This window comes from Talaromyces atroroseus (genome assembly GCF_001907595.1).
Source record: "Talaromyces atroroseus strain IBT 11181 chromosome Unknown scaffold_4, whole genome shotgun sequence".
NCBI lineage: Eukaryota > Fungi > Ascomycota > Eurotiomycetes > Eurotiales > Trichocomaceae > Talaromyces > Talaromyces atroroseus.
The window spans coordinates 1212408-1228784 of NW_017971436.1; the positions used below are offsets into that span (position 1 = coordinate 1212408).

Consider the following 16377-nt stretch of genomic DNA (forward strand, 5'->3'; position numbering starts at 1 on the left):
GTTTTGAACTTATACACACTCGAAAAGACAACATATCATTTCCATCCTCCTTGCCGATAATAGAAACCCCGAAAATGGACACAGATCTTCTCGACGGCGTTCTCGGACTAGAAGAAGAATTTTACAAAGAAGGATACGCACTCGGCGTTACAGACGGAGCTCGCGCGGGATACACAGAAGGAAGCGTCTTCGCCGTCGAAAATGCATTTGAGAAACTACTTCAGCTAGGGAAGTTGTACGGCAAGGCGCTGGTATGGAACCAGCGGCTGATTAGCTCTGCTACTACTTCAGCTTTGTCTAGTCCTGTTGCGAAAACAGAAAATGCAGCAGCAGCAGCAACAACAGACGAGGGGCCTCCCGTTTTCGACACTGACATCTGCCAATCAATGCCAGGCCTTCATCAGGGTTCGAGATTGGCAAAGAATATACAGACTCTTCTTGCATTGGTTGATCCCGCGACGCTTGTGCTGGAAAATAATGAAGATGCGGTGTCGGAAATCGAGGAGAGACTTCGCGGGGCAGCGTTGAAGGCGAAGTTGATTCAGCGGGCGTTGGGGGAGTCTTTTGACGAGGGAAGCGACCTGAATAGTACGAATAATAGAAATAACTTGTCCAGCAGGCATGATTTGCAGGGTCGCGGAGATGGGTCGGGCAGCATTGAGGATATTAGCTCGTTACATATTCGACATTGATGCAGGGTGAGCTGGTATATCATCATATCCGCCTCCATTCTTGCGATATCATCTATTGCCAGGCGAGCATCTACCACGTTCTCCGGCTCGGATTGCCATCATCCTCGGCTCCGGAGAACATATGCTATCGTCCAGATATAGCTCGCATCACGCGAATCTCGACAAAGAATGTCGCTGCTCGCTGTAGCAGTTGAGTCCTGACGACGGGCCACGGGCAACGCCATCTAGCATGCGTATTCCTCTGGCATAGGGCCAGCTTTGGAGCGAATGTGGCTCTCAGACGTGGCCCAGAACACCAAGGCTATATCTTCTTGCTGAATATGAATTTCCCCTCCTGCCTGACCGCTTCATGGGCCATCCCACTAGACTCTAGTTCCATGCAACATCCAATTAGATTCTCTCACCGCCTGAATAGAGCCAGAAAATCCTTCTATAAAACTCTTTTTCTCTGGAAAAGCATTAGAAAATTCGCTCTCCTTATAAGAATGCTGAGTTGTGGTTGACTATCCCTATCACTGTCACTATCTGCACGTGAAGATAGATCGCGTGCTGCCCTCTCAGGCGCTAACTCTAAGTGCAACCACAAACTTTCTGTGCGTGCTCGTCATTTGTGCTTCACTTGACTGACTGGCCCTTTCCCAAGATAAAAGCTCTTTGCTCTGGTTTTGGCTGTGCAAAAAGGCCATCAACCTCTCTCCCTGCCAGGCAGGGGTTATTGCTCTTGTTGACTGGTGGTCTGGTTGTCTGGTTTGCCCAAACTGTGTGTCACCACCCTTTCTCTCTCTCTCTCTCTCTCTCTCTCTCGCCCCTCCAAACCAGCGCAGAGCGTACTGCCAACTGATCACCTCATGCTGATTAACTAGACACAGGCGAAGACACAGCGCAATGTGGATTATCCGGGTTTTCTTCTCTGCTACCTACCTGACAGCCATCGTCCTCTCGATCCCACTGGCTTTCGATGTCGGAGGCAAAACATGCGGTCTGGCCTACTCCCTGTCTCTAGCCAGCTTCTACTTCCTGTTTTCTGTCCTGAAACTCGCGACCCCCGACGCTTCGCGCTTCAGGCGACTGCTCGTCATTCTCGTGAGCTCGACGCAATGGCTTATCGTTCCGGCTTTGCTGATATGGTCGCTGAACCTGTTCTCCGTCGATTCGAAGAGTCGCAACGATCGTACCAGTCGATGGCTTGATACTTACAGCTTGAAGGGTAGCGGTGCGGGCCAGAACCAGGTTGCATGGGATGATGCTTCGACATGGACTTTTGGTTTGATGGAGTCGCTTACCATTGGTAGCTGGGACAAGCTCTTGCGATGGTCTTCCCCTTTCTTTCAACTCGTTGAAGGCTTCTGCAGTTTGCTTGTCATCCAAGCTGCTGGGCAGATTACGCGCTGGCTGGTCAATAGGAGTGGCGGGGGTGATACTTGGTTGGTAGGTTACGTTACTTTCCTTTTTTCTTTGTGTTGCTTTCTACTTGCTCACATGTTCCACAGATAACTCTTCTGGTCCTCTCTGCGTCTATCATCTCAAGTTCAGTCTATTTCCTATGGCGAGTGCTTCAGTTCCCAGAAATATCCAACGTTGATGCTGCCCTGATCGGCGTCGCCATAACGAACGCTGTCATTTTGTGCGCCTGGGGAATTGGCAGTGGCCGTGGCAATGCGGTCGAAAGTTCGCTACTCTTTGCTTACATTGTTCTTTGTGTCTATCAAATCTTCACCGATTACCAGCCATCCGAGCCTGTTGAACAGGCTCCTCCGGCGCAAGCGGCTGATTTCCCTCCTCTTCCACCCATCATCATGGCATCATACAGCACGCTGATAAGCCTGCTCTCGCTTCTGCCATCTATTCTGCATGCCGCATTCAACGTCATTGCAGCCGCTTTTAGCGCCGTCACACCATCGGTGTTGATCACTCTCGCCTATCGCCTATTCGTGTTCTACGCCTCAACGCGCATAATCCCCGCTGTCCGCGAATCTGGCGCTCGAGCTCTTTCGCAAGAAGCGTCTTTGGATGATGACGACGGCGCCAACAAGCTTTTAGGCTTGCTGAGCTGGTTTTCGCCCACTATCCTTATCGCGGTGTACACCAGTCTATTAATGCAACATTTCGCCGCAAATGCTCAGGGCGGAGCTGGTGCCGGACAGTGGTGGCTAAGCCAGGGCGATGTGGGCTCGAATTTCTGGAGATGGATCAATCTCGGTTGTACAATGGCGCTTTATGCGTTTGAGTTGTGGATTGGACAAGAGGATGACCTTAACTCGGGGCTTACGGGACATTGGAAGACAGATTGAATGGGAGTCTACTCCATTTAAGTCGCTACCACAGTACTACTACTACTACTACCACTACTTCTCTCCACCAAGGACCGAGCGAGCCAGCCAGTCAGTCTCCAGGCTTGATTTTAGCGAGCATGAAGTCGCACATACATTCACGCAGGCCCACCTCACCCCCCGAATTGCAACATTCTGAATTGGCATTAAGAAATGAATATCAGAACTATGCCTGTCACCGACTGATTTGCATGGTTGCAGCTGGCTCACTCTCCATTGTCACGTCTGAAAATGTATAGTTTTCTCTTCCATTCGACAGCATGCTCCGCCGCTCATATAAAATTCTCGCAGATCTGTTTTTTTTTTTCTTTAATTTCTTCTTCATCCTCCAACAGCAGCGATGCTACCCACGCGATACCCCCTCCACAGAAGGTTGCATGCAGGAGGATAGCAATGGACGGACGAATGAACGAAACCAGTTTCTAGAAGACGTGATCTATTTATTCCCTTCCGACCTGGAAGAATTCGAATGAATGACCAGGAAATCAAGATACCCTCCCCCGCTACCCCTCGCTCGAGTTGTTTTTATGTTATGCTACCTATGTTCTATACCTAAATTCATGTACCAACGATAAATCATTTTCTTTCTTAGCTTCATAGAATCAAACTATGCACCTTTCTTTTTGAGTAAATAAATTTTCTTAAGGAATGAGAAGAATGACGAATGAATACATATATAGTCTTGATAAGTTTAAGAGAGTCCAATCATCAAGTATTTATGATTTGTGGCGAGTAGAAGAAGAACAATTTATTTCATGTCATGACATGCACACGTCTTTCTAGAAAAGCCAATCAATCAATCATCAATACTTAGGAGTTCATAACGTGCCTTTTTTTTTTGGAAAAAGACAGAAAAGCAGACAGGACGGAATTGAAATCCACCGAGATATGTCAGGAAAAAACGAAACAGATATAAACGCCCGTGAAACATGAGAAAAGAAAGAGAGAAATAAAAATAGCAATAGAAATAAAGCCAATATGAGTATGGAAATATGGACTTATTGTCGAATGTGTACGCCCTGTCTAGCTGGCGGGGGACTAATGCTTCCTTCATCTTTATCGCTTGTCTTTCCTGCTTCTCCGTCCTTTCCTTCGGAATATTCATCATGATTGTTCAAACTAGACTTGCGATGCACGAACCCGCCTTCTTTCATGGGATTGCGGTTCTGGAATCCAAGCGAGCCCGGATGACCGCTGATGCTGCCGGGGATGGGTCCCGGGGAGCCAACGACGTTGCTGACATTATTATTGCCGCCGCCGTTGACAATACCAGCCCCGGGAGTGGCAGCAGCTGGGTTCTGGGCGCCGGGGGAAGTGGCTGTTAAATGAGGGATGTTTTCGGGAACGGGGTGACGAGAGCCGATGCTGGTGACGCCAACGTCGGAGGCTTTACCAGCTTTGCTGAGGGCATAGTCTCCAGAGTCGAAGTATTTTCGTTCCTGTAATTCCCAAGGTGGGAGGGAGGACTGTCAGATATCTTGTCCTGTCTGCTTGTTGTTTGGTTGGCGTAGGCGTGATTAGATTTCGTACCTTGAGTTTATTCTGCAGGAGATCTTTCTTGGTAGGTACTTTGCCATAAAGACGAAGTAATCGTTGCTCGTCGGGGCTGAGTGACTGTTTTGTATCAGTTATCGACTCAGTAACGTTGGTTTCTAATGAGGAAGCCGGAGGGAAACTGACGCCGATATCAACCTTGTTCTGTTGGTGTGGGTTCATGATGTTGGATATATGGCTGCGCTGCTAATGCACAACAGCCAGATATGAAAGTTCTTTGCTTGCTCTCTTCACTCTCCGAATATCTCGCTTGTGCCGAAGGTAGGCGGGCTGACCGTACTGGACCGGACTGAAAGGCACGGCACGCACCGTACTGCACGTTCTAGCTTTCGGAGACGTGGGTTTGGCAGGCTAGGGATTCCTTGATGTAAATCGCAGTCGCGGAAAAGCAAAAAATGAACGAATCGTCGGTTTGCAGCGCTGTCGGTGTTGATGGCAAGATGTAGATGAGGATGACGGGACGAAGCTGCGGGGAAGGGCCAAGAGTCAAAGACTGGCGTTATCGAGCTAGTGAGCGGTGTTCGGTCGGATGAGATCGAGAAACAGAGAAGCGGGCAGGTAGAGAGTGAGAGGAGAAGGGAAACCAAAAAAAAAGGAAGATGATGCTGGAGCGAATGTTTTAGGAAGTTGTTTGGCGGCGAGCGATTGCGGTTGGCGCAGGCTGGTTGGCGGCCTGAGGCAGAGAGGAGGGGTGGGGTAAGCCATCCTTCTCTTTTCTCTCTCGAACCAACGACTTCGTTTCTTCCTGGCCATTGATATCTGGATGCTAACCCTCGAGCAGCCTATCACGCCGGCCCAAGGGACATCACACGACGCGCGGCGATTCTCTGCCAGCCAAATCAATCCCTGCGCCGGATCACAGCTACCGGCGTTCCGCCGCAGTCTCGCCGCCAGAGGAGGCGATGAATGGCTCGACACTCAGTGTTTACGTCAGATGGTCCAGTGCAATAGAATCCGAATCCCATCCCATGCCCTTCGTGGTACGATAGACACAGCTGACAAGTCAGGACGCAATTGAGTTTTCCAGTGTGTTCTCCAGCTCTTGCGACTTTATTCGTAGTTATCTCCAGTTATGGCGGGGTACATACTACTACCTACTACCTACTACCTACTACATACTACATACTACATATTACATAGTACTTGCAGCACGATAATCAGTTATTATAGTTATCGCTCGAGTTCATAAAAGTGTTTTCTACCTCGCATCCCATATTTAAGCAAAGATAAATAATCTCCCAGGTTTTCAAAGGCAGAAACGGATGCCTGATCTTTGGCTCTCCTCGTGACGTCCTCGACTCCGCCGGCAAAACTTTTCTGGTTTCCTCCACAGAAACAAAACATTCGCCTAGCACAAGCAAATAAGGAAGGAAAACACGAGAAGCGAAAGGAACAATATATCGGGAACATACTTCCGCCCCGAAAGGAAAGAAAATGACATTGACCTTTGTGGTCGAACACCTCGACCCCGAATTGGGCCCATGGTCCGCCCTGGAATATGCCTGCATCGCAAGAGAATCCAAGGAGAATGGCGCTCAATTCCTTCTGACCTCGGTCCCTGCTTCGCTGCAGATGCCAGAGAATCTGGCGCGCATGGAAGAACTCAAGGTGGAAAGACGCAGTGTGGAGGAGATCTTTGCAGATCGCAAATCTAGGGTCTGTCTACTCGACCCGGCTGCGACAATAGAATTGAGTCCTGCGGATCGCGATGATTTCGATGTCTTCTTATTTGGCGGTATACTCGGTATGAACACTATTCTCCGAGAATGTTAACGAGATGGCTACCTTGCTAATTGAATGGGCAATTCATTTCGCAGGCGACGACCCTCCTAGAGGTATGAATATAACCAGGGCCCAAAATCTTCTAAAATTCAGGCACTGATGACCCATACATAGATCGTACATCCGAGTTACGGAAAAAGGGCTACGCTGGACGGCGGCTTGGACCACAGCAAATGACCACAGATACCGCAGTACGAGTGACTCGTATGATTGCGCAACAGCGAAGTAAGAAATCCAGCATGTCTATTTCATCTCATCTCATCACATCATGATAGGTGGCATTGGCCGTTCAGGTCGGATTGACTGTGACAAATAGTTCCACTGGACAAGATCCCATACCTGGACCATCCAGAATTACGCATCAACGAACATGAAAGCACAGAAATGCCTTTCCGATACGTCAAGAGCAGCGATGGAAAACCAATTATGCCCGAGGTATGTTTATGCCTGTCAAGTTGGGTCGAATCAATTGAACTTGCAGCTAACATATGCATCTTGCCAGGGGATGGTTGAACTTATTAAAAAGGACGCGGACAAAGCTGTCGATGATTTGTTTTAGATGACTGGAAAGGGAGGCTGTTGATAGACTTAGAAAACAGAAGAATCATAGCACGAATAATGCACATATCAAATAGCATTCACCACAATGCCCTTGTTTTACAAAATATTGGCAAATAAAAATCTTTGCTAATACCTCCGATTGGCCCGTCCTCTATCAAAAGCTATATCCACGGACAACAGGATATTATCTGTTGTTTCACTGTCTATTCAGAATATCATGTATGTTTGCTATTGATTTATTATTTGGCGTCGCGGACCCATGACTCTGGGATACAAACAGTGCAAACTACACTGAGATGACGAAGAGGCCACTCGTTCCTTCCGCAATCCTCGTGTGCTTCATTCCTCCCCAGTATATACAATACGAGAACGGCGATTTATTTTATCTTCTCCACACTGCAAGACTCAACGAGATCAAAGCGGCTGCAGTCGTTCTAGGCAACTTCGAATTGATGGTCCATATCGGTCGGGGGGGATTCTTTGAATACCAAGGGGGGGGTGTATCCTCCATTGAGTGACTTCGCAGAGACAACCGACTATTCGAAATGCTCGGAAAATCGCTGCTGCTGCTGCTGAGCAGCCCGATATGTGCTTTGGCACAGTCAGCCGCCGACTACTATGTAAAGTCACTGCCAGGACAGCCGGACGGCCCGCTCTTGAAAATGCATGCAGGGTAGGTTCCCTCTTATTTCGCCTTCGATGAAATATGCTCATGGGATTGATTCGATAGTCATATCGAAGTGGATGCCCAAACCAATGGCCACCTATTCTTCTGGCATTACCAGAATCGCCATATCGCCAATCGACAGCGCACTATTTTATGGCTTAATGGCGGACCGGGCTGCAGCTCTATGGACGGGGCTTTGATGGAAGTCGGGCCCTATCGCTTGAAAGACGACCACACATTGACCTATAACAACGGATCTTGGGACGAATTCGCCAATCTCCTTTTCGTCGACCAGCCAGTGGGAACGGGCTTCAGTTACGTCAGTACGAATAGCTACCTTCATGACCTGGACCAAGTGGCCTCCCACATGATTACATTTTTGGAGAAGTGGTTTAGCCTCTTTCCGGAGTACGAAAGCGACGACGTAAGATGATGGCTCATCTCTCTCTCTCTCTTTTTTTTTTTTTTTTACAAAGAGAAAAGCTAATTGCAAATATAGTTATACATCGCAGGAGAGTCATATGCAGGACAATATATCCCGCACGTTGCGCGAGCAATTCTAGAGCGGAACAAGAACATTAAAGCGGGACAGCAAGCATGGGCATTGGAAGGACTTTTGATTGGCAACGGATGGATATCACCCGAAGACCAGTATCCAGCATATTTACAATATGCATATAAAGAAGGCCTCATCAAAAAAGGAACTCCTGTCTCAGACAATCTCGACGAGCACGACAAAACGTGCCACGATCTGTTAGCTGCCAGCGGCGCGGACAACAGGGTTGATATATCGCAGTGTGAATTAGTGCTTTCTTTTCTTTTGGACGAAACCAAAACCTCGGATGGCAAATGTACCAATATGTACGATATCAGATTGAAGGATGCCTCGTGCGGGATGACCTGGCCGCCGGATCTGGCCAGCATGACGCCATATCTACGAAGGCAAGATGTGGCTCAAGCTCTCAATCTTGACCTCGAGAAAAGCACTGGCTGGGAAGAATGTGCAGGCAAAGTGAGCGTGGAATTTCGCGCAACTCACTCTATTCCTGCAATCAAAATCCTTCCTGGGATCATCGAGTCGGGCGTCCGCGTATTGCTCTTCAGCGGTGACCGAGACCTGATCTGTAACCATCTCGGGACCGAACAATTAATTCACAACATGAAGTGGAATGGCGGTTCGGGGTTTGAAACATCACCAGGAGTCTGGTCACCTCGCCGTGACTGGACATTCGAAGGCGAGGCGGCGGGATACTACCAACAAGCGCGCAACTTGACCTATGTCTTATTTTATAATGCCAGTCACATGGTACCATTTGATTGGCCGCGGCGCACCCGCGATATGGTTGACCGATTTATCAACGTTGATATCGCAAGTATCGGAGGAACGCCAGCAGATTCACGTCTGGACGGGGAGAAGCTCCCGCAAACCTCTGTGGGCAACTCAACCACGGCAGCGGACAGCAAAGCGCAAGAGGAGAAACTAAAAGAGACCGAGTGGAAAGCCTATGCAAAATCCGGCGAAGCGGCGCTGATAGTTGTTATCATCGGCGTGTCTGTCTGGGGGTTCTTCATCTGGCGTAGTCGTCGTCGTTCGGCAGCTCGGGGTGCTTATCGTTCCGTGTATATGGCTGAGAATAATTCCTCGTCAACAGCGCATGCCGATAGCAATTTCAATTCGACGACACTTCTAGGCCGATTCCGAAAGTCTATGAGCGGCCGCGGATCATCAGCGCGTGACATCCAGGCAACAGACTTTGATGAGGCGGAGCTTGATCGACTCGATCATCTTGAGAATGGCGAAGGGGGCAAAGACAGAGACCTTGACAGGGACCATTATGTTATTGGCGAGGATGATGAGGATGAGGACGACATTAACCATACTGAGGCTGGTACAAGATAGCTCGTATTCATTGATTAGAAGATATAAAGTAGAACAGATCCTGTCCAGCAAGCGGACAGATATGTATATATTTTCGGTTTTGAATTCTGATCATAAGAAACTATTTTCCGTTGTTAGCTGCTATTAGCGGGCGTTCGACGACCTCAAGTCTCAACTGTACATCCAACCACGCCAAGAGCGGGAAGCGCCCCCCCAGCTCCCACATCCAACACCTGTCACCACCAGCTTTCAGCTACTATTACCACCCAGGTACTACTTCTCCAGGCGATGCAGATTCGAAACTGCATGAGCTGCTCATTCTGAACTTATCAGTCCAAACATGCCTTGATTTGGCTCATGCAGGAAACCCGCATCCTGTCCCGCAATGGATGCTTATCCTCACGACTACATCGTGCACAACCTGCCTTTACTTCTCTTGTCCGGCATTGCGCACCATGACCATAACAGCCCCCCTGCCAACGCCGAGTATCCTTCTCTTCACGATAGAGGCACCTCAATTGACTCAGATTTCCCGCTGTTGACAGGCCCGCTTGTGGAGAGCTTGCGGGACGCCTTCATCGACCACGATGCCTCTGACGCGCCTTGGAGAGCTCCAATTGACGCTGGACGATCAAGTGGGATTCCCCTGAGGATCAAAGCCGTTGGAAGAGTGAGTCTTTATTTTTCACAACATGCCGTTGAAATATATACCTTCAGAGAAACTGGATCAATAAGCTTGTCGACCTGCTGCTAATAAGTTTTTTTTAGTCTCATCGTCTTCCTCCCCAAAAAGCTGAATTTCCTTCCGAGGCAGACATTTCCGCTTCTTCTGTCGTCCCTATCGTGCATTCTCCGATCTCGCCATTGACACCTGGCTCACCGACTTTCCCCGATGGGATTCTTACGCCTTTGTGGATGCTTAAACATCAGGACCTGGTTCCAGCAGCCGTAGTCAATATCTTTCCCATCACGGCTGATCCCAGCATGAGCACGTTGAGAGACAACCAGCTGAAAATCGAGCTCAGAGGACTGAGGGAATCATGGACTGCCTCTGGTTATCGGTCTCGGTTTGTCGTGATCTTGGTGGCTGAAGATGGCATCTCTACACAGGAAGTGGAAGACAGAGTTGCCAATATTCGCAGGGCTACAAGTTTGGACCCCAGGTCTATGCATGTTTTATACAATGATCTATCAACTGTGGAGGTGAAAGATTTCGTGCGATCGTTCTTGTCCTCTCTTCAGCCTTCCCTTGTGGATTATTATCGAGACCTATCAAAACATGCTCGACGGAAACGCAACAGAGGAACCATACCTCCACCGACAGTGCCTCCTACGCGAGGGACATCACAGACACTGTCAATGCAAGGTTGGAATGTACGCTACGAATTCAAACTAGGCGTATTTGCCGAGTTTCGCCAGGAAATGGAGGCTGCTCAGCGTAACTTCGAGGCTGCCTATGAGACCCTATTTGGACAAGAGGTTTTTGAGTCAATCGCTGGATGGAGTCCGAGATTCAGCGATGCTCGACTTTTAGGTGATATTCTGGCCATTCGCATTATTCGCTGTCTGCTTTGGACTAGCCAACCCACTGCTGCTGTCCGATTTTGGCTAAGCCACAAGAATTATGTAGAGGACATTGTCAGTCGCAGGGGCAAAGGAACGAAGAACTATGGATGGGAAGCGTGGAATGCGAGATGGTCGACTGTCATGGCTCAACTCATTTCACGGGTCGAGCTGCCTGCATTTTCGTCCGATTTTCTTCAGAATCCTGCACGGCTATACGATTCAATTTTCCACCCGCCTGAAAAGGGCTTTTCAGGGGATGAGAGTCTGCTGCCGTGGGAATTTCTCCATCACCAAGGCTACTGGCTTGACCGTTCGGCAAGACATACAGTTAAGCGCCAGGAGCTCGCAGAACAGATCCCCGAGGAGCACAGAGTCTCCGCGGACAAGTCTCCTGCGTCGCAAGCCGTTGCTCAGTCGCAATTCTACGACACTTACTTGGCTCCTGAACCAGCCGCGGAAGCCGCAATCGTCAATGGCCCTACATTCGATCACACCACTTTGATAATACAAACGCTAACGGAAGCACTGAAACATTTTGCCGCGCGGGATCAGATAAGGAAAGTGGAAAGTTTAAGTCTAGAAATCGCACAGTTTCACATGAATGCCAAGCAATGGCATGAGGCCTACGATATCCTGAAACCTCTTTGGCCTCGTCTGACATGGAGGCAGAGCGGTTGGTGGGACTTATTGAACGAATTCGCGTGGATGATGAGAGCCTGTGCCCTTGAGCTTGAAGATATTGATGCTTTAGTATGGATTCACTGGGAGCTCCTCAGCAAAGGTTCGGCCATCCCTAGTATCTGCAAGTATGTTATGCTCTAACATAAGTATCGCCTAGTGTTACCGTCGCGAAATACTTGGGATTATAACTTCCACAGATGTCTCGATGGCGTATCCGTTGACAGTCCTAAACCAACCATAGTTCTCAAAGCCGAAGATGTCATCCCCTGCTGTACGTTTCATGAACCAATCCCCCCTTTCGAAAAGTTATTGAACAGTTTCTAACGAGATCAGTGTCGGCCTCATTGGTGTTCCAGAAAAGCGAGGGCAATGTTGGTGAACCGCTACAGCTGCAATTAGCCATCGTTTCTCATGCACATCAACATTCTGCGCCAATAAGGATATCCGAAGTCAAAGTTGTCTTTGAGGGAAGCCTACGGCCCATTAAAATATACGCACAAGACATTGAGGAAGAAACAACCGAGCCCGTGTCTCGAATTCTTAGCTTGAAATTACGCGATTCAACCAATTCGACTGACTCTTCGACACTTTTATCGCCAACGGGGCCTATGGCGTCGATGATGGGTCAAGCTGACTTGAATATCCGGCCTTCCGAAACAAGAGTGTTCAATATGACTGCTATACCTCGTGAACCTGGTGAATCACGAGTAGCATCAATCACGCTAGCGATTGAAGAAGAAAAGTTTAATCTGCTCCATGTGATAACAAAGCACGAGCAAGACATGTCCTTTTGGTGGAGAGATGGTCCTGGGGGGCCAAACAAGAAGAGAATAGGCAAAGGACGGAATACGGCCGCTTGCAAGATCCTTCCAAAACCCCCGAATATCCGCATTCAACTACCGAATCTCAAGAAGCACTATTATACCAATGAGCGGGTCAGCCTGGCTGTGGCCATACAAAACAACGAGGATGATGTTGCGGAGGTGACAATGCAGGTCAGAGTATTGGGGCAGGCTGACTCGGCACTCAATGTATCCTGGTCTGACGACGCTGATGAGACTACTGATGTTGGTGGTGTCAGCGTTGAGAACACCGACCACTTGAAGTCTCGATCGATCGGAACCCTAGCTCCGGCTGCTACCTCTGAGGTCCCAATCATTCTGTCCAACACAACAGAAGCGTTGGAATACGATATCGAAATATCACTCCATTATTATTTGATGTCTGATCCAGAAACACCAATTTCCAAATCGGTCTCGGCTAGGCTGGCTTTCGTGAGACCATTTGAAGCAAATTACGATTTTCTTCCACGAATACACCCCGCTTCCTGGCCTAATTTATTCCAGGTGGACCAAGGCTTGGCCGATGATAAATCCAATAAACCCGAGGGATTGCAGCAAAGATGGAGCGTCAGTCCCAAGATTGTCTCATTCGCATCGGAACCCCTCGTTATTGAAAATGTACGCCTAGGCCTTGTGGATATTCAGGGCGGGGCAATATGTGAATTTGGCTCGGAAAGTTTGATCACGCCAGAAACATCCCAAATACAACCAGAGGAGCTACGAGCATCAGAATTTATTCTCAATGTACAGAAAACCAGTCTCGATGACCGAAGGTCTGTCACGCTCGAACTCTCGCTGAATGTAGAATGGCGAAGATTGTCGTCGTCGTCATCATTGGATCAAGTTGAGGCTACCACAGTATCAACTCTGGCCATGCCACGTTTTCTGATACCTATGGGTGAGCCTCGAGTTCTCGCGTCCGCATCACCCTCAAAAGAGGTTCTAGGCTTAGTACATCTGTATTATACCCTTGAGAACCCGTCAATGCACTCTTTGACTTTCAATCTTACCATGGACGCGAGCGAGCATTTCGCGTTCAGTGGAGCTAAGACGAGAGCCCTTCAGTTGGTTCCTCTTAGCAGGCACACAGTTCAATATAACGTATTCGCTTTTAAGCCTGGCATGTGGATCCAGCCGCATCTTGTTGTGGTTGACACTTACTTCAACAAGACCCTTCGTGTGCTGCCCACAGAGGGGATGCGAGCGGACAAGAAGGGCGTACTTGTTTGGGTTGATTCTGATGGTTCGTGACGAATTATACCTAACCTTCTATCTTGTGGTTGAATGATGTACAGATGATGATTGATGCAAGATCCTAGCATATACGAAGCATGAACAATGAGTATAGACATTAGTTTCCGTTTTTTATAGCGTGGCATGGTATGTAGTTCTGGTTTTTTTTTTTTCTTTTTTTTTCTTCTCTTCTTTCTTCTATATAGACAATGCCGTTCGTTCAGTGGAGTCCGCCGTGTTTATTAACGTAGCGGGCCATCGGCGAAATACTTAGCCTCCGAAGGCGGTGAGCGCGAGACGATGATTTTGGCGGATTGCGTAGTTACATCGAAGAGCAGACGACTACATAGACAGTTCTACAGCTTTTGACGATCTTGCTCCTCGATGTTCCTCCTCCGTCTCGAAACTGATTCTGCTGCGACATGTTTGTGCGAGCTTACACGCCGGTGTCTTTCGTAAATCTTATTTGATTTTGTCCTGCGATAACTCTGCAATCTTGATCGATCCCAATACTGCTTGCTCCTTCGCAACGAATTCCAGTCGTCAAAATGGCAACACAGGCGGCCCTGATAGAAGAGACGATTGTTGGCTTGAAAAGGGCACTGCGACGTGAAAATGAATGTTAGATTTTTTCAAGCACACACGCTTTCCCTTCACGTTGGACAATAGCGATTTCTTACTTTTCTTTCTGCCACAGACACTGGCCCTGACGAGCCCATCACCCAGCCCACCAACCGAGGAAATAAATTACGAGTGAATGCCAAATATGTTCAAGAAGGTGCCCTGGGATTTTCAAATCCCCGCGAATATCATAAACGGGTGTGTTCCACCTTCCCTCTCGTGCTCGCGCGCTCAGCGAGGCCGAGCAGAGCGGTATGAAATAATTTCTTTGCTAACTACGAGACCCTGCTTTAGAAAGTCGAGCATGCCGGATACACACGTTATATTTTGCGCCGAAACCCTCCACGCTACGATTCTGAAGGTGACGAGATTGATGAGAACGAAGATGCGGATTCTGAGACCGAGGCTGCTGCGGCAGAAGAGAATCCCTTCTCAGAGATTGCTCTTGAGCGTGCGTTTGTTTTCCCACTTCCGTTCAAGTTGCAAGCTAAACTGTTTTTTCCCTTCATTTTTGAATAGATATTCTATGTCCTCTCAAACAAGCATCAGAGCTCCCGGATCACCCCACACTATCCCAGCCTTACAGGTCGAATGCACTTCCAACAATGATTGAAGCTGTGGACGAAAAGCTGCGAAACGAACGCGCACTTTTGGCGCGCGCGCATAATTTGCATCGACAGTTTCTGGGCGACTCGGTATGGATGCCCTGTGGGACTGTGGAATCGGAAGAAGATCCTTATATATTTAGACCTCGACCTGCTGGGGTTTCCACTAAATGGAAAGCTGCCTTGGAGTCGCAAACGAACTCAAATCAGGCTGAAAATTACATTAATGGCGACAGTAATGCACATATGGATACGGAACCAGGTACTCGAAACGAGCGCAACTCAGGCGATGATATTGAAATGACAGAAACTCCAGTGTCTGAGACAGAAAATGGCCTGGAGACTAAAAAACCCAAAGAAGAGGATGTTTTTTCAGTCAAAGGTTTACCAAGCCATGGCGACATTGATCTATCGGCGAGAGAGAATAAAAATGGTGATATCAATAAGAAAGAGCAGGGGTCTGACATTATGCGAGCGTCTCCGCAAGCGCTAGATGCTGAAGGCGCCGATACCGTCATGGAAGACGTGCCCGCAGAATCGGGAAGCGTGAGAGATAACGAAGGCAACTCATCGCCCGAGCCTCCAAGGCGAATGACGACTCGAGCGCGAGCAAATGCATCTACATCGAATGGAAATGGCGCCAGCGGCAGCTCGCGATACACATCTCCTGACGTGACGGCACAGCAGACATCATCTGCTCATCCCATTTTCCTCGTCTCTGAAAACATACGACCAGACAAAGATTTTGGACTTCCCCCCAACGAAGCAGAGGACACCAGGCGACTACTATGGTCATATATTCAAAAGCAAGAAGAAACCGTCCGCGGTTTCACATACATGCTCAACTCATTACGAAGAGCCGAGCAATTGAAAGAAGATGTCTTTGAATCATGCAAGACAGAAGGCCACGTTGGTGAACTGAGTGATGGCGAGGATTGGTATGACAGGGAGAAATGGGGACTCGGCGAAGGGGAAGACCTCAAGAAGGGCGCTGATGACGATGATGTCGATAACAATGTTGACGAAGGGCGTACCACGGGGAAGAGAGGACGCAGACGGCAATAAAAAATACCTCCTTTTCTTTTGGTGGCTTTTTCCATCTGTTCTTTTAAACCTCTATTGTTATGATTACTACGGCGGCGAGATTTGGCGATTTCTATTTTTTCTTCCGATGCAAGGCATAAACTACTACGATTTACTTACATATTGGGCTATCTGTCACCTTTTTTTCGTGTTTCTACATTACCTTCCTGTTCATTGTATTTTACCAAGATGGCGATTACGGACTCATTCGGAATATGGGAGTTCTGGTGTTCTTGTTCCTTTTTTTATATAGTTTCAATATCAACCCGATAAAAAGGAAG

At 48.4% G+C, this 16377-nt stretch overlaps 6 protein-coding genes across 6 annotated transcripts; 5 read left to right on the plus strand and 1 right to left on the minus strand.

The window, feature by feature from the left end:
* Window positions 1-74: 74 nt before the first annotated feature.
* UA08_04309 (hypothetical protein) lies at window positions 75-692 on the plus strand (the record flags this gene model as incomplete). The annotated part of the gene is made up of 1 exon (XM_020266617.1): window positions 75-692. One exon carries the CDS (start codon window positions 75-77, stop codon window positions 690-692), a length of 618 nt encoding a protein of 205 aa, XP_020120658.1.
* An 885-nt stretch (window positions 693-1577) lies between these two features.
* On the plus strand, window positions 1578-2983 carry UA08_04310 (hypothetical protein; the record flags this gene model as incomplete). The annotated part of the gene is made up of 2 exons (XM_020266619.1): window positions 1578-2120; window positions 2183-2983. The coding sequence occupies 2 exons, from the start codon at window positions 1578-1580 to the stop codon at window positions 2981-2983; spliced, it is 1344 nt and encodes a 447-aa protein (XP_020120659.1).
* Window positions 2984-4020: 1037 nt separating this feature from the next.
* UA08_04311 (hypothetical protein) lies at window positions 4021-4738 on the minus strand (the record flags this gene model as incomplete). The annotated part of the gene is made up of 2 exons (XM_020266620.1): window positions 4021-4461; window positions 4553-4738. The coding sequence occupies 2 exons, from the start codon at window positions 4736-4738 to the stop codon at window positions 4021-4023; spliced, it is 627 nt and encodes a 208-aa protein (XP_020120409.1).
* Window positions 4739-6010: 1272 nt separating this feature from the next.
* Window positions 6011-6917, plus strand: UA08_04312 (hypothetical protein; the record flags this gene model as incomplete). The annotated part of the gene is made up of 5 exons (XM_020266621.1): window positions 6011-6320; window positions 6394-6411; window positions 6473-6583; window positions 6675-6793; window positions 6861-6917. 5 exons carry the CDS (start codon window positions 6011-6013, stop codon window positions 6915-6917), a joined length of 615 nt encoding a protein of 204 aa, XP_020120408.1.
* A 547-nt stretch (window positions 6918-7464) lies between these two features.
* On the plus strand, window positions 7465-9486 carry UA08_04313 (Pheromone-processing carboxypeptidase kex1; the record flags this gene model as incomplete). Its single annotated transcript, XM_020266622.1, has 3 exons — window positions 7465-7592; window positions 7650-8010; window positions 8086-9486. 3 exons carry the CDS (start codon window positions 7465-7467, stop codon window positions 9484-9486), a joined length of 1890 nt encoding a protein of 629 aa, XP_020120411.1.
* A 364-nt stretch (window positions 9487-9850) lies between these two features.
* Window positions 9851-16078, plus strand: UA08_04314 (hypothetical protein; the record flags this gene model as incomplete). Its single annotated transcript, XM_020266623.1, has 8 exons — window positions 9851-10135; window positions 10234-11837; window positions 11910-11983; window positions 12046-13797; window positions 13926-13934; window positions 14485-14606; window positions 14703-14859; window positions 14928-16078. 8 exons carry the CDS (start codon window positions 9851-9853, stop codon window positions 16076-16078), a joined length of 5154 nt encoding a protein of 1717 aa, XP_020120410.1.
* Between the last annotated feature and the right edge of the window lie 299 nt (window positions 16079-16377).